The 19775-nt window shown below is 37.2% G+C and overlaps 1 protein-coding gene across 1 annotated transcript in view; it reads right to left on the bottom strand.

Annotated features, from left to right (window-relative positions):
* Positions 1 to 19775, bottom strand: part of EIF3H (eukaryotic translation initiation factor 3 subunit H) — an 86645-nt gene that overhangs the window by 53922 nt on the left and 12948 nt on the right. Inside the window, exon 2 of the mRNA XM_029959423.1 lies at positions 16152 to 16308. Within this exon, the coding sequence (XP_029815283.1) occupies positions 16152 to 16308 (157 nt within the window). The remainder of the gene's footprint in view (positions 1 to 16151; positions 16309 to 19775) is intronic.

The following is a 19775-nucleotide window of genomic DNA, read 5'->3' as shown; positions in this document are numbered from 1 at the left end:
ACTACTCTGAGATATTTGAACTACAAAGGTTGAAATGTTTTCATTCAAATGTTGGTTTTCCATTTCATAACCATACGTATTTTCAACTAAATCAAACCATCTTCATATCAGCCCCTATACAAATTAAGACTTCCACATATACAGGGGTGTATTGAAAATATTACTAAACAAGTCGATCAACAGTACTTGAAATGCATCAATTTCAGTAATTTAAAGTCTCTTTCGAATTCAGGATTAATAGGATATCAAAATCACAGGGACCAAGCTAAAACCATCTGATAGCTGTTTTCTCCCATTATACACTGTTTGTAGCAAACCTCTGGCTAACTCATCCCTCACAACCTCCCCAGACTTCCACTCAACCTGCCCTACTGCACCACTACTCTTACACTGTTTCTCGCCGTGACTCACCCTTGATAAAAGTTTAACCCACTGCTTCTTCTTGCAGCCATCCTGGACACAGGAAAAAAATCCTTTGCAAAAACCTTTTTCTTAATGGAGACTTAATCAAATGTCCTTTCACTCTGTCTACACTGAAGAAACAAAAACCACAATTAATCCCAATTAAAAAATACTGTCACCATTACATTAAACACTAGTTGGTACTTAGTTATATACTAAAAAATAGGAGAGGGAGAGGGAATTTACAGTAGCAGATAACTAGACAAGAAAAGCAGTATCGTTAGAGGCTGAATAATATGCTTAAGTATTCACGACCAAATCAAATACCCAGGTGCCACCAAACAAGCAGCTCTCAGCGAAGCCTCAAAAAGTTATAACCTACACAAATTACAACTTGTATATAGTGATGGCTTTATTTCATGTCTGCAAAACTGAATGAAAATTTTATCAAGAGAAAGAATAAAGACAGATCTTTCCCCTATTCAAGTTATTAAGATGGATCAGATTTTATTAATTTATTAGCAAGAATGAGTGGGATCAGAGGCTAGACCCAAATGTTCCTTCTTTCATGTTGAAGTGCCATTTAAATGCAAGAAGAGAAAGCAAAGGGAAATCTTAAGGAGCATGTCTGCATTGTACAGAGGGCTGTGCTGGGAACCCAAGGCTGGTCAAGAAACTGGCTGTTTCACAGTACAGAGCTGTGCCCAGGGTCTCCAAACGTGCTTCTTTGCAACACCAGCTCCTAAGGGACATGGCTGCACCACACCAACATACACAAGTTCTTACTGACGTCTACCCTGATCCCTGTGTCGGAGATGACAGCGCCCCATTCCACGCGAACTCCTCCGTCTGCTCCCAGCAAGCCTGACTTATTATCACTCTCTCCATGCCATGATGTGTCCCAGATCTGCTGAAAGTCATCTACTGCTCTTTCAGATTACAGGTCTTGTTTAACAGGTGCTTTTGTTCCCAGGTTGACACATTGAACTAGCATCTCTCCCATACCAGTTTACCCATTTAAGTACTGCCTTGATTTTTGCAATTCCTCTTTGTATTGTGTCAGATGAAATCTAAATCACAGCAATGACAAAGAACATCGATGCTGTAAACAGACACCTCTTTAAATAAAGCTGTGATCAAAGTATCAAGTAGCCCAGTAAAACCCAGGTGGCTACCTTATCATATGCCGTACTCATTATTTCAAGTGGCCCATTTAATAAATACATTTTCAGGTGTCAGCAAAAGAAGGTTTGTGCCAGTTCTTTCATTTCTGGCTCTGGTTATGTATCTGGTGCCTTTTGATAAGAAGGTTTAATATAAAAAAAAAGAAGTTAAAAATACTAATTTTAAACTCAGGCATTTTGCCAGAGTTGACAAAACCACAGAAACCAGCGTGGCTTCATATTATTCACTATCTACATAAAGCTTAGCTAATTATGTAGGAATACCAAATGAAGCATGTTCGCCATAGTTGCTGTAGGCCAATGTGTCTGTCCTGGAAAGTCCAAAAAATTCAGTGGCAACTTTAAGAGACTTAACCTGTAAGTTTCATGTAAAAACACGGTTAAAAAATTTAACTACTCACGAAAGTCTTTACCTTTAAAATTACTATAAGCTCTGACAGCAAGCAGACAAAGAGAAAAAAAAAAGCTGATTTGACATTTATTCTTCATTTTAACTTGGTGTTTTATGCATCCAAATTTATCAATTAATTTTTCACTTGAAACATCATAAGAAAAATGTTTTGGAAGATTCAGTCAAGCATCATACAATAGAACACTGGAACAGGAACTCTTTTTCAAATGTCATTTTAAAACATAAAACACAAAGCTCAAATTTCTACATTTGAGGATAGAGGGACCTTTTGTTTTTAATTCTATACCATTGCATCAAAGTAGAATTTTACAAGGAGCTCCCTCATCCCTCACCCTGTCCTTCCTTATTTCAAGTAGTGTCTTGCTTCCTCCGTAAGCACATTTTAATTTCTGACCCACTATTTCAATTTCTTTTCAAACAAAAGAGTAGATAAAATTTTTGCATGGAAATCAGGTTTAGAGGTCTAACATTTTCAAAATGCTATGGCACTTCACCTTCCAAACCCCCATTTGCCTTTCAGTTATTACTGAAATTTCAGTTTCCAAATTAGCCAGGTAGAGATGCCAACAATATTCCACTGAAAGCCATTAAGACCTGGACACCTAAACTCCAGTGCTGTTTCTAAAATGTTTGAGCAAGTACGTGTTTGTATAATGTTCAGGACACCCAGAGCCAGCTGACGCCTCTGGGCATGAGCACAGTAAAGCATAAATCAGGTCGCGCTTCCCAGTTTGAGAGCTACGCAGCTTTCAGGGTGGGAGCACTAACCTCGTTCCAATTTACATCTAAACATTTCTTATTCCCACTCCTTATTCCATCTCCTCAGCATTCCTCACATCTCCAGCACTTGGTGCCTATTGGAAACCATCACTATATGCCTCCAATTCTAGTTTCTGGAAATCGATCAAACCCAAACCAATCCTCAACTGTCCTTTAGTCTTCCATCAGTAACACACCACCCAATCATTTTGACACTGAACTAATCTAACAACCAAGCATGTGACAGAGAGTGTGCATGTATATATATATATACACACACACACACACACATATATATGTATATGTGTATATATATATATATACAGGCTTGCAGGGAGATATTTCATTCCCATTCTTTTGTTTTGAAATTATTCTTCCTATTCCTGAGGAGAATTGTCATGTTTGGTCTAGTTCCCGAATAGTTGATGCTGCAATCTTGTCTTTCTTGTACGTGATGGAAGCTAGGTAACTAAACAGCAACACATCGAGTCTAGAAAATCATCCTCAGTAGAATTGAAATAACAAAAAATAAAAAAATCCTGCCCTTAAAGCTTTAGTTACTCCTTGCAGGACTGAGGAAAATGTTTTTCAACTGCAAGAACTGCTAGGCTCAGGGGACGAAGACCTTCAGAATTTCCTGAGTAACAAAGACCTCCATTTTTACGAGTGCTTGTTGTTGCACTGCATGAGAAAGGCTGTTGAGCCTCAGTGTGTACCGGGAGTGGCACCCAGTGTCCAAACTGCATCCTTACAACAGCGTCTTCAATTCCCTTCTCAGTCTTCCCTCGTTCCTTTCTCCCAGGCTGCAGCCTCAGAAAATCAGCAGATCTATGCTTAAACTGTACATATACTCTAAGTAAAGCAGTTTACATAAAGTTTTTGCCAAACTATTTTAATCAACAATGCATAGATGAATCAAATTTTCAACTATTCAATGTGGAGAACAACTACCAAGTCCGGTAAAATAATTCAATTACATCATACAGCTACAGATTTAAACTCTGAATGAAATCAACATTTGTGTAGACTATGGTCTTTCAACTGTACTCAACAACTGACATCAGCCACAGGCTGATTTATTCTCGATCACTGGTACTGCTTTAATAGCCCCAAACAGTCTTCCTAAACACGTTTTGTTAGAGCAGAAATACAAATCACCAAAAGAATTGGAAAAATTAAAATAAAAAACAGAACAAACCAATCAACAACAAACAATTTTCATGTTCTGCAGCTATGCAGGATTTTAAAGATCATCTACTGTGCTTGGCTAAGACAACTGAGTAAAAATGAGAGTAACAAATCCAGCAAATAAAGTTGTTTTGTTCCTTCCAAAACTGATCAGAGGGACAACACTTACTTTTAAACAAGATTTGACACCTGGACTAAGCTATAAAGAAAGCTTCCCCCAACGTGCTGCAAAAGCTACAATTTCTACCTTTTTCTTTCTTTCACTATCACAAACAGTTCAGAGTTGCACAAAATGGATTAAGGCAAAACACTTAATGATTAGAACAATTATCCCAAAACATAAAACAGCTATTATTCTATCAGTAAGTAAGAATACAGTATGGAGCAATACAAACTGGTAAAAAGAAAAAAAAAAAAAAAACAAACAAAAACCACCAAAAAAAACATGCGGGGGGGGGGGGAAATGTATTTCTATCTACATGTGAAAGCCAAATTACAAATTACAAATACCCCTTTCAGTAATTTTACCAAACTTCATCTGGTCAGTTTTCCTGTTTCACTAATATCAAAACCTAAACTCCAACATAACCTCTCTCCCCTCAAACAATGAAGCCCAGCACTATCTGCCTCACGTGTGTGAGCTGCAGGAACATTACCTGCACCTCTTTGGAGTCAAACGCCTCGCAGCCAAGTGAAATTCTGAGTTCATTAGAACATAAAGATTAGATCTCGGCTATACTGCAAATATCTCTGAACAAGCTTTTATTTCTCAACCAAAGGCACAAAACTGGCACAATTTATGTTTGCCGGCAACTCCAAAACCCCGACGTTCGGTGTCTGTCGTTCCTCCCTACCTTACCCCTCCAATTTCTCTGCTACATAAAAGCACACCATAAAAGCTGCAAGACACTCAGCACGGAGCAGGTTTTTATATATAAATATATATATATATTAATATATATATACATATACACGGATATATAAATACATATACACACACACACATAGACACTGAATACCATGTTAAAATCTTGTTGAATTATTTCCCTGGTAAGATTTATTTTGTTTCAACGAGACTTCCACTTGCAAAAACACGCACACATTGCACAGCAAATATATCTCTTGTTAGGTGCCTAATATGGACAGGGAAACCATTTTGATTATTCTGTGCCTGCTTATGCATTGTCCTGTAAAACAATAAGATAGAACAGCAAGAAACTAGCAATTAAGAGAGTCTGAATGCACATCGGGAATCACTAAAATCCACGCTAGCCAAGTCAGGAACAATATGACTGATGAATAGACCATATTATATTAGGATTGTTAGCAAGTGTTAAAAAATTATCCTTAGCAGATGTCCCTTATGACCTAAATATATCTCACAAAGAACATGCCTGTCTTGTTTTCTAAAAAGTTTTAAGAAATCCTTCCGTTTCTATTATCGACTAGAACTCCACGCTGCTGCATGTTGGCTATAAATATGTACAGAGGATTTATCACACTAAACCTACAAAAACGTATGAGTATTTCACTGAAGGGTAAACAACCTATTTTAATGTGTATTTTTCTACTGCATGAGTTTACGTTGTACTGAAGCATGTAATCCAATAAAAGAAATCAAACTGTGTATTCAGCAAACAGCGAAACAAAAGACAAGCTGCAAACTACAGCAGCTTATTGACTGACACACCACAAACCAAAATACAGTAAATGTCTTTAAGTTAGATGGGTGAGACCCTTATCTGCAATAAATACATTTTGTGGATACAGTCAATAAGGAATTATATAAATTTAAGCTACTATACATTATTACATGTGCAACTATGCACACCCTGCTCTTCTTCAGTTTAAAGAAGTTATTATTTAAATAATAAAGAAGTTAAAGAGTTTTTATTTTCTTAGATTTTGCTGATATTAAGATTCTATACACCGGCCTACCAAACTACAGAAATAAGCAAGATTTGCTCAGTTTGAGCTGTCTTGGTTTCTCCATATATTTTTGACTGCACCACTGGATTTAACAACACATACTAATCATAAATAAATAATGCTAAAATACAGATATAAACTTAAACTCTATTAAGGATTTTTCTCTCTTCTATCAAAGACTAGTATTTATCTAGAAAGTCTTTTATGTTTCATAATTATCGTGAAACCGCTTATCTCTTTAACTCTACTGCTGCAGTAGGTTTCCTGTTAGCAAAATGGATTTCAAGTCTGTTCCTGAAGTATTCAATTCAATATTCAGTCCTGAATCTTGTGCTAGTTTCATGTCTGCCTTTACATCAATAAAATAAACGCAAATCCTACGAACAAAATAGATCCAACTTGGGTTTAATGTGTACTATACTTTGAGTATGGATCATTTTCTTAGAGAATAATGCTATATAATTTTTCCAGATTATGCAGTTGAGAAATCCATAAAACACTATGGAGGGAGAAATAAGAACCAAAATTATATTTCTTAATTTACTGCTACCACTTATTTCAATAAGTTTCTATCGCTTTTCATCCAGATGTATTGATTTGAATTGCTTTTCAATAGAAGTATAGGCATTTCCTTCATTTTGGCTCTCAGGAAAAAAATACGGGATTTGCTCAGTTTGCTGTGCTTTCCTTCAGCTCCGTCAAGTTTATTACAGCATTCTTTGGGAAAGGAAATGGCTAAATACTTGCATTAGCAAAAAAGGAAAGGAGGGGGAATGGAAAGAGGTAATAAGAAGGTGTTAAAAGAACTCTCTCTTCCTCTTGGTCCAGTCCCATTGGGAAAAATGTTACCAAAAGAACAGACGAGTGTAGAGTCCAAATGTATGGCCAAAGCTCAGAGCGGCCACAAGGACCACAAGCAATGGGTCCCTGAAGGAAGACATGCAAAAAGCACAGAGTGTGATCCAGGCAGTCCAATGGAAATGTCCACTCCTGTACCACATTGTCCAAGATGAGGAATAATAAACAAGGATGAAGAAGTTGAAAATTTTTAGCAGAACTGACCATGCTGTCTTCACACGGTTTGGGTTTCCTTCTGGATGAAGCTTTAGTTCCTCCAAACACAGAGGTAGCCTAGAGCCACTACTTTGCTAACTTCAGGCACCCAAGGCAGCCACCTACCTCAGCTCGGCAAGATAAAGACAGGATCTAACCAGGATGTCTATTGTGTCCTAGCAATTGCATGGAAAAACTGCTTCTTTAAAATACAAATGGTTATCTCCAGATTTTTTTCCTGAACTGTAGTACAGGAAAATTCGAATGCTTAGCAAAAGAGAGAGTACATCTGGGAAAAAAAAAAGCCTGTAAGTTTCACCTTTGCCATATGTTCACAGAAACACTGTTTCACAAAATGGTCTGTAGTAGAACGACAAAAATTTCTCGTCAGTCTCTGCTTTTAATAGGAACTAGCACATTAGATACTGTTTTCCATAATATTTCCACAAGTTAATGTTAAAATACAAACACAAGGTCATTTGCACCTGTGCCATTTAAAGTGTGTGGAAATATAAAATATTTTCATATTTCTGAATTCTTGCATATTCCCCAAACTGAACAAATAAATTAAAAGAATTTATAAAAATTAAAAAACCTTCACATTCTTTGTAACTCATCAAAAATCATTTTTGAGTATTCAGGGTAAATAACCCGCATTTTCTCTCCCCTAGTAAACAGCAAGAACGAGGTTTAATGTTTTGAAAGCACTCTCACAAACTACAATACAGGCACAAAATTCAGATCGATGCCTGAAATCAAATAACAGATATGAAATATCTGAATATACTGTTATTATATAATTGGTTATCCTCTTCTGTGCATTTTTAGTCAAAGTTGAGATGATTGTAGTACCAGAAAAAAATCAAATTCAGAACAGCTCATTTGTAATATTTTACCTAAACTGCAGGTAAAAGAAATTGGGCTTTCTTACTGCTGACCACATAAAAATTAATGAGTTTCTTCAAGTCTCACAGAATTATATGAAGCATCCATATAAAAAACTAAATTATTGTATATAATGATTTTAAACAAAACATATAACTAAGATAGAACACAGGTTATAAAGTAAGAAACTCTTGGTTTCAAGTTGAAAACTTACATATAGTGAAATGTTTAAACACGTTACTGAGCTGGATGCAATCTTCCAGCTCATTCTAATATTGCTAAAAGATGATTATATACAGCAAACTACCTACCTCTGAAAACAGAAGCTTCTTTAACTTAATTTCTTAGGGTTAGTAAGTGAATATTCTTAAGTATAATTTTCAGTAGAGTTCAGTGCGTAAGTTTATTAAATATGTTAATAATATCCCCTGCAATCGTGAATTATGGTAGGGGAAAAAAAAAATCACACAACCTATGACAGAATTTCAGCAGCCATAAGGTTTTTCTGTTTAAAATTACCCAAGGAAAAATGCCATGAAATATGTTTCCTTAAAGAAAAAAAAAAAGGCTAAGAGCTAGTAGAACATTTTGCATTTAAAATCAAATTACACTAAGTTCTTTTGCAGCAAAATGTCAATGGAAACTGATTTAAATAAAACTTTAATATGCCTTGTACTTTAAAGAGTAAAATGATCTCTTTTTTGGATACAAAATTAGGCGTTGAACAAAAGGATTAACCTACCACTTTAAAGCATTGCCTCTACAGTAAAAATCAACTTGAAAATCCAGAAATGCAGTAAACAAAGCATTTCAGGCAGTTTGTGCAATACTAATAGAAGATGAATAGTTGATATGCAATTTTTAAGTTTGCCCAGTCCAATAGTATAACCCCCTTAGATAAACCAAGAAGTTCCATCACAAATGCTGCCTTCCCTTTCTTAGTTACGTGTGGCAGAACCGGAAGCAAAGAAGCAAACCCGCAGGACAAGCAAGCTCCTGTCCTGCTTTTAGGATACATACACATGGAAATGTCTGAATCAAATGTTCTTCATGTACACTGAGCCTTCGAGCACACAGCACATCCAGGCTGACTTAAGAACAGAAAAAACATTGAGTCGGGATAGCCAGTGCATTCTGTAACATATTTTCTGTATTCATTTGTATAAAAGATTACATGCACGTTATCAGCTGAGATCACTGTATTCCTGTGCCGTCCGCAGGCCCAGGATTCCCGCCGGGAAGGCGGCCCCGGCGGGATCCGTGCGCTGGGCAGGAGCGCCCTCTGACGGCGGCTCGGTCCGTGCCCGGATCCCGGAGCTCCCGAGCGCGGACGCGGGGACACTCACGTACCCTCCGTACCCTCCCTCTGCTCTGCTCGAGGGAACTGAAAGCGCTTTTCCACGGCACTTGTTATTACAAAAACATACTTTGGCACAGACTGCCGTATCTGATAAAGATAAGTCCACGTGTCCGCACATCCAGAGCCTGCACCCTGAAAAAGTAGCCTTTAATCGGGATTTCTTCTTCCTTGTCCCATAAAGACAAAAACCTCCAGTCAGTAGAGGTAGGTCTGCAAAGTATGAAAACTTAGGCAAAACATTTAACATCCTGCATGCCTGATACTCCACTAAATCATTACTATTACACAAACCATGCAAATATTAGTTTCCTTTTAGGAAACAAATCAAAAATGACAGGTAAAGTACAAAATAGTTCAGGTGTGATTGCCAGTTTTATTAAAGAACCTTGATTATGTGATATATCTTATTTGATGATAATTAAGCACACCTAATAACTAACCTCTTTGTCCATCAGTATATTCCAAAATATACTGGCCATCCGCAAAAAAAAATATGGAAGACCAGATGAGATTGAGTTTTTGACAACTCACCATCCATCCTCTATCATAATCATCAGAATTGCTTATATAAATTAATCCTTATCAAGTCTACTATTTCACAAATTCATTACACCCAAATGATAAAGAAAAAAAATCCAACTTAAAATTCAATATCCTTTTTACATAGAGAACAAAGCGAAACTTCATAAATGCACGCACAGACCTGACAGGCTTTCGCCAGCACTTAGTAATTGGAAAGTCAACATTTACATAGTATGGCTTTTTTCCTAAATTACTACAGGCCTTATGAAAAACATGGATGAGGAATTCACATAAAGGACTACAACTGGAGTCCGAACAAGGCTGTGATTTAGGAGCTTTTGGGTCATCTGTTCCTGTCTTTACTGAAATAAAACTCAAATTTCATGTAACTTGATTTCTGCATTTCATAAACATTTTCTTACAATAGAAAACAACAGACATGAGTTGCAACTGTTATACCTCAAGAGAATAAACCTAAACAAACAAAAAAAAAGCCCCAATAAAAAATGCAGCTAAAACTGCATCTGCCTATTCAGGACACAGTTACAGTTACTGAGCGCTCATGGTCTGTCCTGTAACAACATAAGAGAAATACAAGATATGATAAAACTTTTTACTTAAAATGGGAATAACTGAAAGTTGTTTTCATTAAAAAAAAAAAAAGACAATTTATGGAAAAGAGATGAATTGACACTGCTAGGGGGCTGTGATTTAATGACATCACAACTTCTACTGCAATACTAGCAAAGGAAGGTGACACTCAGAGTCCGTTTGTTCCCTGTTGGTATATATGCACTCTCTGTGAGATTGCAGTTTCACCATACAGTGGTTTCAAGCACCTTAGGGCGTTCAAACTGCCCCTCCAGTTGTACTCACACAGTTGTTTGTGGAGTCAAATTATTAACATAATGGAACAAAAAAAACCACCAAACCCCAACCCTCTACAAACAATAGTCTTTTATGAAGATGCTTTCTAAAAAAAGCCAAGACAGTCCACCCAACACCCCCACACCTGTGTACTGACACACAGTATGCTGGGAAGCCTAAGAACTTCTATGACTCTGGCCTTGAAGTCCTTATAATGTCAAACTGGTGCAGGAGACCACAGGCTTCAAGAAATGCAATTTCAAGAACAAGACCTCCAATAGAACAGGAGGGGGCCTCAATAGAGACAACACTTGCTTCATCCTCACTGCTGGCAGACAACAGTTCAAAAGAACATGTTCAGCTCATTGCTTTATCTTAATTTTCCTAAGCATGTTCCTTTTAGCTACCTGACTTCAACAAGGGGACCTCCACCTTAAAAAGGACTTGGAGGTACTGAGGCATGCCCAGCAAAGGGCAATAAGGCTCTCGAAAGGTTTAGAGAACATGTCTTACAAGGAACGGCTGAGGGAGCTGGGTTTGTTTAGTGTCCAGAAGAGGAGGCTCAGGAGGGACCTCATCACTCTCTACAACTACCTGAAAGGAGGCTGCAGTGAGATGGGGACTGGCCTCTTCTGCCGCGCCTGCAGTGAGAGGACCAGAGGAAATGGCCTTAAGCTGAGACAGGGGAGATTCAGATATTAGAAAAAAATTTTTTCACCACTGTTGGGGTGGTCAGGCATTGGAATAGGTTGCTAAGGGAGGTGATGGAGGCAAATTGATCTGGTTCAGTGCTTGAGGGGTTACAGTGGCAGTGCTGGATTGATGGTTGGACTGCATAATCCTGTAGGTCTCCCAATCTTGATGATTCTATGATTCTACCCAAAGTCCTCTGCTTCTGCAAGGGCCATGTACCACAGGTGACTGTGCTGGCAGCGCTGCAGGTGAGGCTCAGCAGTGCAAACTGCTGCCTCTGGCTGAGTAAAACCCTGAAGAAGTGCTATTTATGCGCTGCAACACGTTTCTCCACATGAAACTGCATCCATTTGAGGCTAAAGAAAACGGTGGTTTCATGGAGATGTCGCACCTCGTTATTTCTAGTTGTTTCTGACTGATTATACAACTAAATTCAACCTACAGCACAGAAAAATACAGGGAATAGAATCTTTAATCATCTTGATACTTCTAACCTGTAAACTGAAAAACAAAATGAACCTTCTCAGGTAAGAAAGTAAAAATCATGTTGGGGGGCAGAGAGAGAAGGCAGCATCAGCTTTTCATCTGTAGAATTTCAGAGGAAATCTAATGAAAATTCTAAACAGTTATAAAAGAAGAAAAAGTTACAACCATATAGAACTTATTTTGATGTATATTTATATAACTGTCTCAAAGTTTCTACTGGTATAATTACCAGAGCACTTAATTTATTAGCTTCGAACTAAGTTACTAAAATATATTAGGCTGAAATAAATCTGTTTCAAAATAATGTCTCACAAGATCAGAGAAATACAAGTTGTATATTTCATTTTTAACTCTTGGATTTCCAAGAAAGAAATATAAATTTCCTTTAAACAGGGAGAAAAGCTACTCGGTGAAAACCATAGAAGATAAAAACTATGAAGCAAAAAGAACTGAACATGTTGCTTAGAGACAAAATTTATAGTCACAAAAAATACTTTTATTTCTCAGGAAGAATACACAGAAACATGGTTGTTTGTAAACCTTAACTGAAAGAAAGCAAATCTATGCTCAGACAAAGGCTTGGAAGTGTCCTAAAGTGAAAGTGCTTCTCATAAAAGTACCTTCACAAAGACAAGCTGGAATACTGCATCATTTCACAGAAATGCCTAAGCCAAAAATCCTTACAACAGAAACCTGACAGAAACCCTAAACAAGAGCTGAATCCATCAGGTGCAGGACTGGAGAGGGAGGGGAGAAGCAGGGAACACAGGAAAAGGGGTTGTACATGTAGATCACTGAAAGTATTTCCATAAAATTAAATCTGTGTCTTGAAAAAAAAATTTAAGGCCTAAGAGGATTTAAGTGCACCAGCAATAAGGAAGCACAATTTTCTGAAAAGTAAATGCTTAAAAGTCCAGAGTGCAGCCCCAAAATAGCAAACATTCACACCGAAGTATCTTATGCTGAAGACTCAACAACATACCACATTTCTGCAATTTTTCTCCATTTGCTCCACATCATCAACTACACTTCACCTACAGATTTCTAACAGAGCTGGGTTGAGCCTTCCCATCCCCTGTAAAAATCTCATGCTGCAGCAGGCCAACCTAAGTGTTTAAGACTTCCCTGACAGGAAAATCTTACCAAAAAAAAAATCACACTTTGTAAAAAGAATCATAGGAAGACAACACTGCAGGAGAAACTTTCTAAGACGAAAAACACCTGTGGATTCATAAATGGTGGACAGCCCTCCCAGATTTGTAATAAGAACTACCTGAAGCTAAAAAAAACCTCTCATGTTTTCTACAGTTTCCAGAAATAGTCCAATTTAAACTGCACTAAAAAATGTTCTTGCACTAAAAGAACAACTTTGAGTATGTTTTTTTTAAAGAAAAAATTTAACTTTTGACAGAATTCTGTAACAGCAAATAGTCAAAATTTGATATTATCTCAGGCATTAGCAGCAAGGGACAAAATGGCACCCTAACAAAAGCATAACTAAGCATATCTGAAGAAATGGTTGTTGACAGCAAGTTAGAACTACATCTTTACCAAACTGGTTCATAAATGTCATGTACACCTATTTCAAGTTCAGTTTAAGGATACTTTCTCAGCACCCTCAAAAATGTGTTTTGTATTAGACTTGCACAGTTTAAAAGAGGGAAACATTCACTCAAATGTGTCTTGCCAACTACCCAACAGTTTGTTTGCTCAGATATCACCCTCTTGTACAAAAGCTCAACTCTCTTAATAACGATCACCTCAAGACAACAAGACAAATGAGTATTTTTCAGGTGACCTGTTCCTATAGCTCTTGCAAAATTATATAGAAGTTGTTATTTTTGGGGTATATTCATTCAATTCTCAGCATAGCAGATTAGAAGTTTCCCAACAGATAACCACTCCGTGTTTCCTCCCCTCAGAAGGGCAGCTGGGGTAGTGTGTTCCCTCAGTCAGTGCAACAGTTCATGCCTCAACATAAGATCAAGGATGACAAAACTCTGCTAAGAAATGCTTTCTGCATGATCAGAAATTTGGAATTTTCATAGCATTGTTCCTATTTCAGAATTTTAGACAAGGGTGAAAAAAAGTAACAAAAATATACACTAAGGCAGAAGAAAAGACAATACAACATTATACTAACAGAAGAGCACAGTGTTAGGTATTATTCTATGTGACAGCAGTGCTGAAGTGCCAGGGCCCTTATATTTTCCCTCCATATCTCTGGGCCTGAATTTGTGGAAATATATAAAGCCAGTTATGATACTGATGTAACATACAAGTCCTAGGGGAAAGAAAGTGCCCTGTTTGGTTTAGTTTCTAGCATCCTGAATTTTAAGGTTCTGGCACGTAACAAGAGATTTCTCTGAATTATCTGCATCTAGAAGAAAAAAAGAATCTTTTGAAAATCTGGCAGGATGCTTGCATAGGGAAACACAGCTCCAGGGAAAACAAACAAGGAGTATTTATAAAACATTATTGTTTTTCACATTGGCAAGACAGAAGAAAACTCTGAGGAGCCTAAAAGGATACCGAACGCTCAAGAGACATTTTGTTCGGGTTTTCATCTTCCCTAGGCTCTACCACACAGGTTAAAGGCCTGAACAGGCCCCAAGTAAAGGGATGCAGAACGAACGTGAGCGCTGTGCATTTCCTGAATGGTTCGGTCTATTTAACTGTACTTCACTGAGAAGAATACAGAGAGAACATCCCTGTGACCCACAGAGCAGAGACTAGGGAAGATGGAAACCAACAGACAATGTCTTCTGAGGTTGGCTTACAGGGCTCAGCAGAGCCAAGCTCCCCTGACCTGGTTGCAGACTCCCCAGCACTGCTGAAGGCAGCATCAGCCCCACTGCCACAGGCTCCCTTCCCACTCCGGCTGCTCTGCTTTCTGTGCCCGCAGCACGGGAACAGAAGCTGACAAGTGAAGGGATCCAGGTGAGGAAAGCTCCACCAGCACTGACTTTGGACTTTACTTAATGCCAGGATTCTTGCCTACTTGGTGAAAAAGGGAAAAAGAAAGACTGGCATCAAGAATACTTTCAGGCAGGAACAGCTGAACTCTGCATACCAGCTCACAGGCTTACAGCTCAGCATGATATCCATCAGTGAGAAACTGAAACTATGAAATTGTCTGAAACTAAGAAATTTGTTTCACCTATCAGCTACATGGAAATAATTCAGCCATTTTCTACAGAAAAAACATGAAGCATGGGCTCCAATTAAGAATTCAGATTACTTTAATCCTTTGAAGAGCTCTAGAAGAGAAGGAATCTTTAAAGCGTCTTTTAGGCCTTAACAAAATAGAATTCTGACTCAAGCACCATGTCAGTGTAGGAAAACTAAGACTCCCTTTTGTTTTGCATGTTCCTTATAGAAAACTCTATAATCCCACAAAAGAAGCGATAAAAACCAGCTAAGAAACCTTACCAAGTTGTAAAGAATTCTTAAAATTATCTCTCCTTTAAAGGCAAGGTTCGAGATTCTTTTGTTATAAGACAAAATATTAATTTAATAATTCCTTATCTCATTATAAGCAAGAAAAAGCAGTTTATACTTCCAGATTAAGCAATCTTATTGAAATTTAAAACTCAAACTGAATTATCAAAATTAGATAGAATCAAGCTTCCAACTGCAACTACTTTGACTATATTGCCTCTTTGGTTACTCTTGAAGGTAAACTGACTCTCTTTAAGCCCTAAAAGAGAAGTTTTTCTACCAATATCATTAAATACACACACACATGCATATATTACCAAGATTAGAATTGTAAGACGTTTAAATTTACTCTAGAAATTTTATGTCATTCTGTGTCCAGCTAATTACATTGACTTGCAGCGTCAAGAACAAAACATCACTAGGACCACTAGGATCAGTAGGAAACACTGAAATAGAGAGAAATCTCCAGTGCTACTTTCTAGCTCATTTCAAGAAGCAAAAAGATCACCCAGATTTCCAGTTAGCCAAAGCCTCTTATACTTGGAAAGCTCCGCTCTCCAGGCTTTCAACGAGTACATAACACATACAAATAAATGCACAGAGAGGAATCTGCATGCTGAGCTACATCCACAGGTGTGTGTATGCACACGTGCACACAGCCACTTCCATAAAAAGCTTTAAAGTCTACTGGAATTCTAGACAGGAAACTAATGTACCTTCCTGTGTGGACAGTCTTACCCTAAAGTGTGTCCATACAACAGAGTATTTATCACAATGACTTTCCTTATACAGACAAGCTTTAGGCTGGATAATGAGGATGGCATTGCAATTATCCCATTGATACTTCACATCATATTAAAAAATCTCTCTGAGTACATACAAGCTTCTGCTCACTGTAGGGGAAAAAAACCCTTTTAGTCCGTATGGATTTTCTTTTTTACCTAAAGTTTTGCAAAACTGTAACCATTACCTTCATCAAAGTCTGCATCATCTTCTGTATGCTGAGGAAAAGGGAAGCAATTTGTGATTTCAAGTCTGTCATCCACCACAAGACCCAGCAGCACTCCTTGGACCACTTCATTCCCTTGTCCTTCTTCTTGGTAATGTTTAATGATCTTTAACACAACCTAGAATACAAGACAAGAAAATCATAATATGCAATGCAATTTTTTGGTCCTCAAACTACATATCTGGAATTCTAAATTTGTTGAAGTATTGCACAGATTAGAGCTGCAAAACAAGTGAGCTACTGGCTTAAACACCAGCAATTTTAATACAGGTTGAGGAACAGGCAGTCATCCTAATATTATAGGAGAATAAAAAAGTCCATTAAATGAACCATCAAAATGCAGTTCTAAACCAATTTTCTGAAACACCATTCTAAAATGAAATATTGATCCTCTTTTACTTTACCTTGTTGCTGTTAGCTTTTAACAGTATCTTGCAGCACCAATAAGCTCCCTCTTGAGGGAAACACTGCACAAGAAACTAACAAAAACACCTTGAGTAACTATGCAGAAACTGGTACGAGTTTTGTAAAAGGTGCAGACTACATCAAATTTCAGTTGCATTAACCTTTAAAATTACACCTCACTGCAGTTTTACTTCAAATACAGTTCAATTTATATGTTTTGGGCTGTGTCATAGGGTATTTAAGAAAAATCAATGATAAAACAGAGAAAAAAAAGATGGACAAATTACTCATAATATTTTTAACAACGTAGTTCGCACTTCCTTCCTAAATCTGAACTCTACAATGAATCATTCTCATGAGATGATATTGTAAATTGGAACAGTATGAACAAAACCACTCAAAACAGTCAATCATTTGCTAGCAACAATTTACACTCAAATAACATTTTATGCTCAACAACAAGAACTAGAATAAGGTAAGACACCAACCACAAACACAGACTTGAAAGAAGCTATGCTTTGCCCATGTTTGTTACACATAAGTGGGGTTTAGTTCATTAAACCCTAATCCATCCATTCAAAACGCAACAGAAAATGTCTGATGATTATTTTCATTAAAGTAATACTACCTTAATGTCTGTTGGTAAACAGACTAGTTTAACAGATTTCAGCTCAATCACCCTGGAAACAGATTTTTTATAAATACTGGTATTTAGTGAACATTCTACAGAACTGGGGGGAAAAAAAGGAAGTTAAGCTCATACTTGCACATGAGGAACATATATTTGTCCCTAGCTTTCTCCTTGGTTGATTAGCAAATGTCACAATTTTTAAAACACCGTTAATGTGTTTTAAAGCACCACAATACAGGTAAAATAGAAGAAAACGGAGACTAAGAATAGAAATTCTTTACAAGTTCACTGTCTTCTTTGGCTAAAATGGGAAAATAATTGCTTCATATACAGCCTGCTCTGGGGCAGGGCAGGGAGGCAGAACTGAAAAGAAGCACCTCTTTCCAATTAAGTTAGATTTAAGTATCAAACTGGACTAACACCCACTCATTCCTTGTTTATTCACAGTATCACTCAATTGTGCCTCCTCTTGCATCCAGACACACTTGCACTGGAGATTCTCGATCATGGGCAGAAAACACTATTTCACTCCAATACACATTCACATGTGTCACTCAAGTCTTTTGCCACCACACCTTTATTCAATTTGTTAAAACAGGTCTACAGACCAGAGAGACAAAAAGATACTCTGGTTATATACATCTCATTTCATAAGAAAATAGTAAGGAAATTAAGATCAGTGCGTGGTGAAGCAGAATTTAACAGTGATGGAAGCAGTACAGCAAACACCTTTTTGAGACCACCTGGATGTAGAAGATGAATGTACCACAGAGCTAGCACATAAATAATATTCAACTTGTATTTAGGGTAAAGTTCAGGTTTATCATAAATTTGCCATAAGTTCTGTCTTCCACAGTCAAGGAATCCATAACTAACCTGCCAGATTACAGCACAGCAAGCTCTCTGCCTCCTATAAAATTATTCTCAGCATCTTCACAATCTTGTAAGCTTCACCTTTTCCACTTTTTCTCATTAGCTGCTGAGCTCTCTATGCACACTCACTGTCCCTACTACTGGAAATACTATTTGCCTGTTTGATTTCACTCCAGAAGCATTTGTGATACGATGCCAATTTTACTGCAGTATTCCTGATGATAATTACTCACAGAAAGCAGCCACAAATGAAACAAGCATGGGCTGTTACAGAGTATCAATGATTTTTCAACCACAGAAAACTAGGATTTCAACACTGCTAAAGGCTAACCAAATACCCCAATTTACAATTAAATTATTACATAAGTCTGCAGTTTTTGATCTCCAGCCTGAAGATCACAGCAGACACTATCCAGGGAGATACAGACCCCAGGGATTTAGGCCTACCTGCAACCCTGTTTTCTAACAGTCTGAGAAAGGGAGCAGAGAAGGTCACTAAATTTTGTGTTTATGACTGCACTGGAGAATACATTAGCTACCAAAATAATTTATAAAAAGATGCATCTAGTGACACACTCTCTTAAACTCATCTTGAAAAACCTGCCATCAAAATACTACCCTAAGACCAGGCAGGAAATGTGCACTGAAACTTGTACTAAAAAAAGACCTTCAGGTGCAAAGTAAAACTATTCCTCTAGTTTCAAACTCTAAAAATGCCATGGCCATTTATTTGCTAGTCTAGATACAGCAGGAAAAGCTGACCACTATACAAACAATGCCATGACATCTGATACTTCATATTGAGTAAACTATATATATCCCCCAAAAAAGAGCACTAACTTGTATCTAGACATTTCAGGGGAAAAAAAAAATATGTTATGTTTATGAAGCTCTGGAACAGAATCAGAATAGTTTTATTGGTCTGAAAATACATGTAAGAAATATTAATATTAATAATGCAAGTAACACAACACACTCTGAGAAATAAGAATTTTTTCAAATGACATCACTGCACCAGTATAACCCATCTCTCATTCAATGCTGATTTCCCTTACAAACACTATTTACAATTCCCTTCCATCTATTCCTCTAATAATAGATATTGCCCCTTTGTACAAGTATAATTGTTTTTAAATACCCTTAGACCAGACACTGCTATGCTACTGCTACACAACATTAACAGTAACCAAACCACATTTCAACTGTTACTTTTATTTAAGTAATGCAGCTGGGCAGCCAGGAAAGGTTATGTCCTCAAGGAGAAAAGATATAAAATAACAAAAAAACCACCAGATTTCTAAATTCTAATGCCCTGAACACAAGTCAATAATTGTATGCAGCATGATTTAGTAAATTAACATATAAGAAATATCCAGGTACATAACAACTCTTTAGAAAAGGATATACAAGTAACTCCTACATAAAACTCAAGAGTCCCCCAGTCTTGTAAGTTTAGCGTTCAAAATACCAAAGTATTTTAATCACTTGGAGTAGCCACTTGTCAGATTTTAATTGCCATTAATCCTAAAAAAAACCCTGCAGTTCAGCAGTGCTCCTAATCTCCAGATCTTCAAAGCACTGTTCCAACATTAAGAATGAAGTCATACTACAAAAAAAAAAAAAAAGGCGCCATTCTGAACCTATTAAGAACATCAAAGATACATATTTTAACTGTA

Source organism: Manacus vitellinus, unplaced genomic scaffold, assembly GCF_001715985.3.
Source record: "Manacus vitellinus isolate BGI_N305 unplaced genomic scaffold, ASM171598v3 scaffold_1_pilon, whole genome shotgun sequence".
Classification (NCBI taxonomy): Eukaryota; Metazoa; Chordata; class Aves; order Passeriformes; family Pipridae; genus Manacus; species Manacus vitellinus.
Note: the sequence above shows the minus strand (reverse complement) of the source record. Positions and strands in the feature narration are given on the sequence as shown.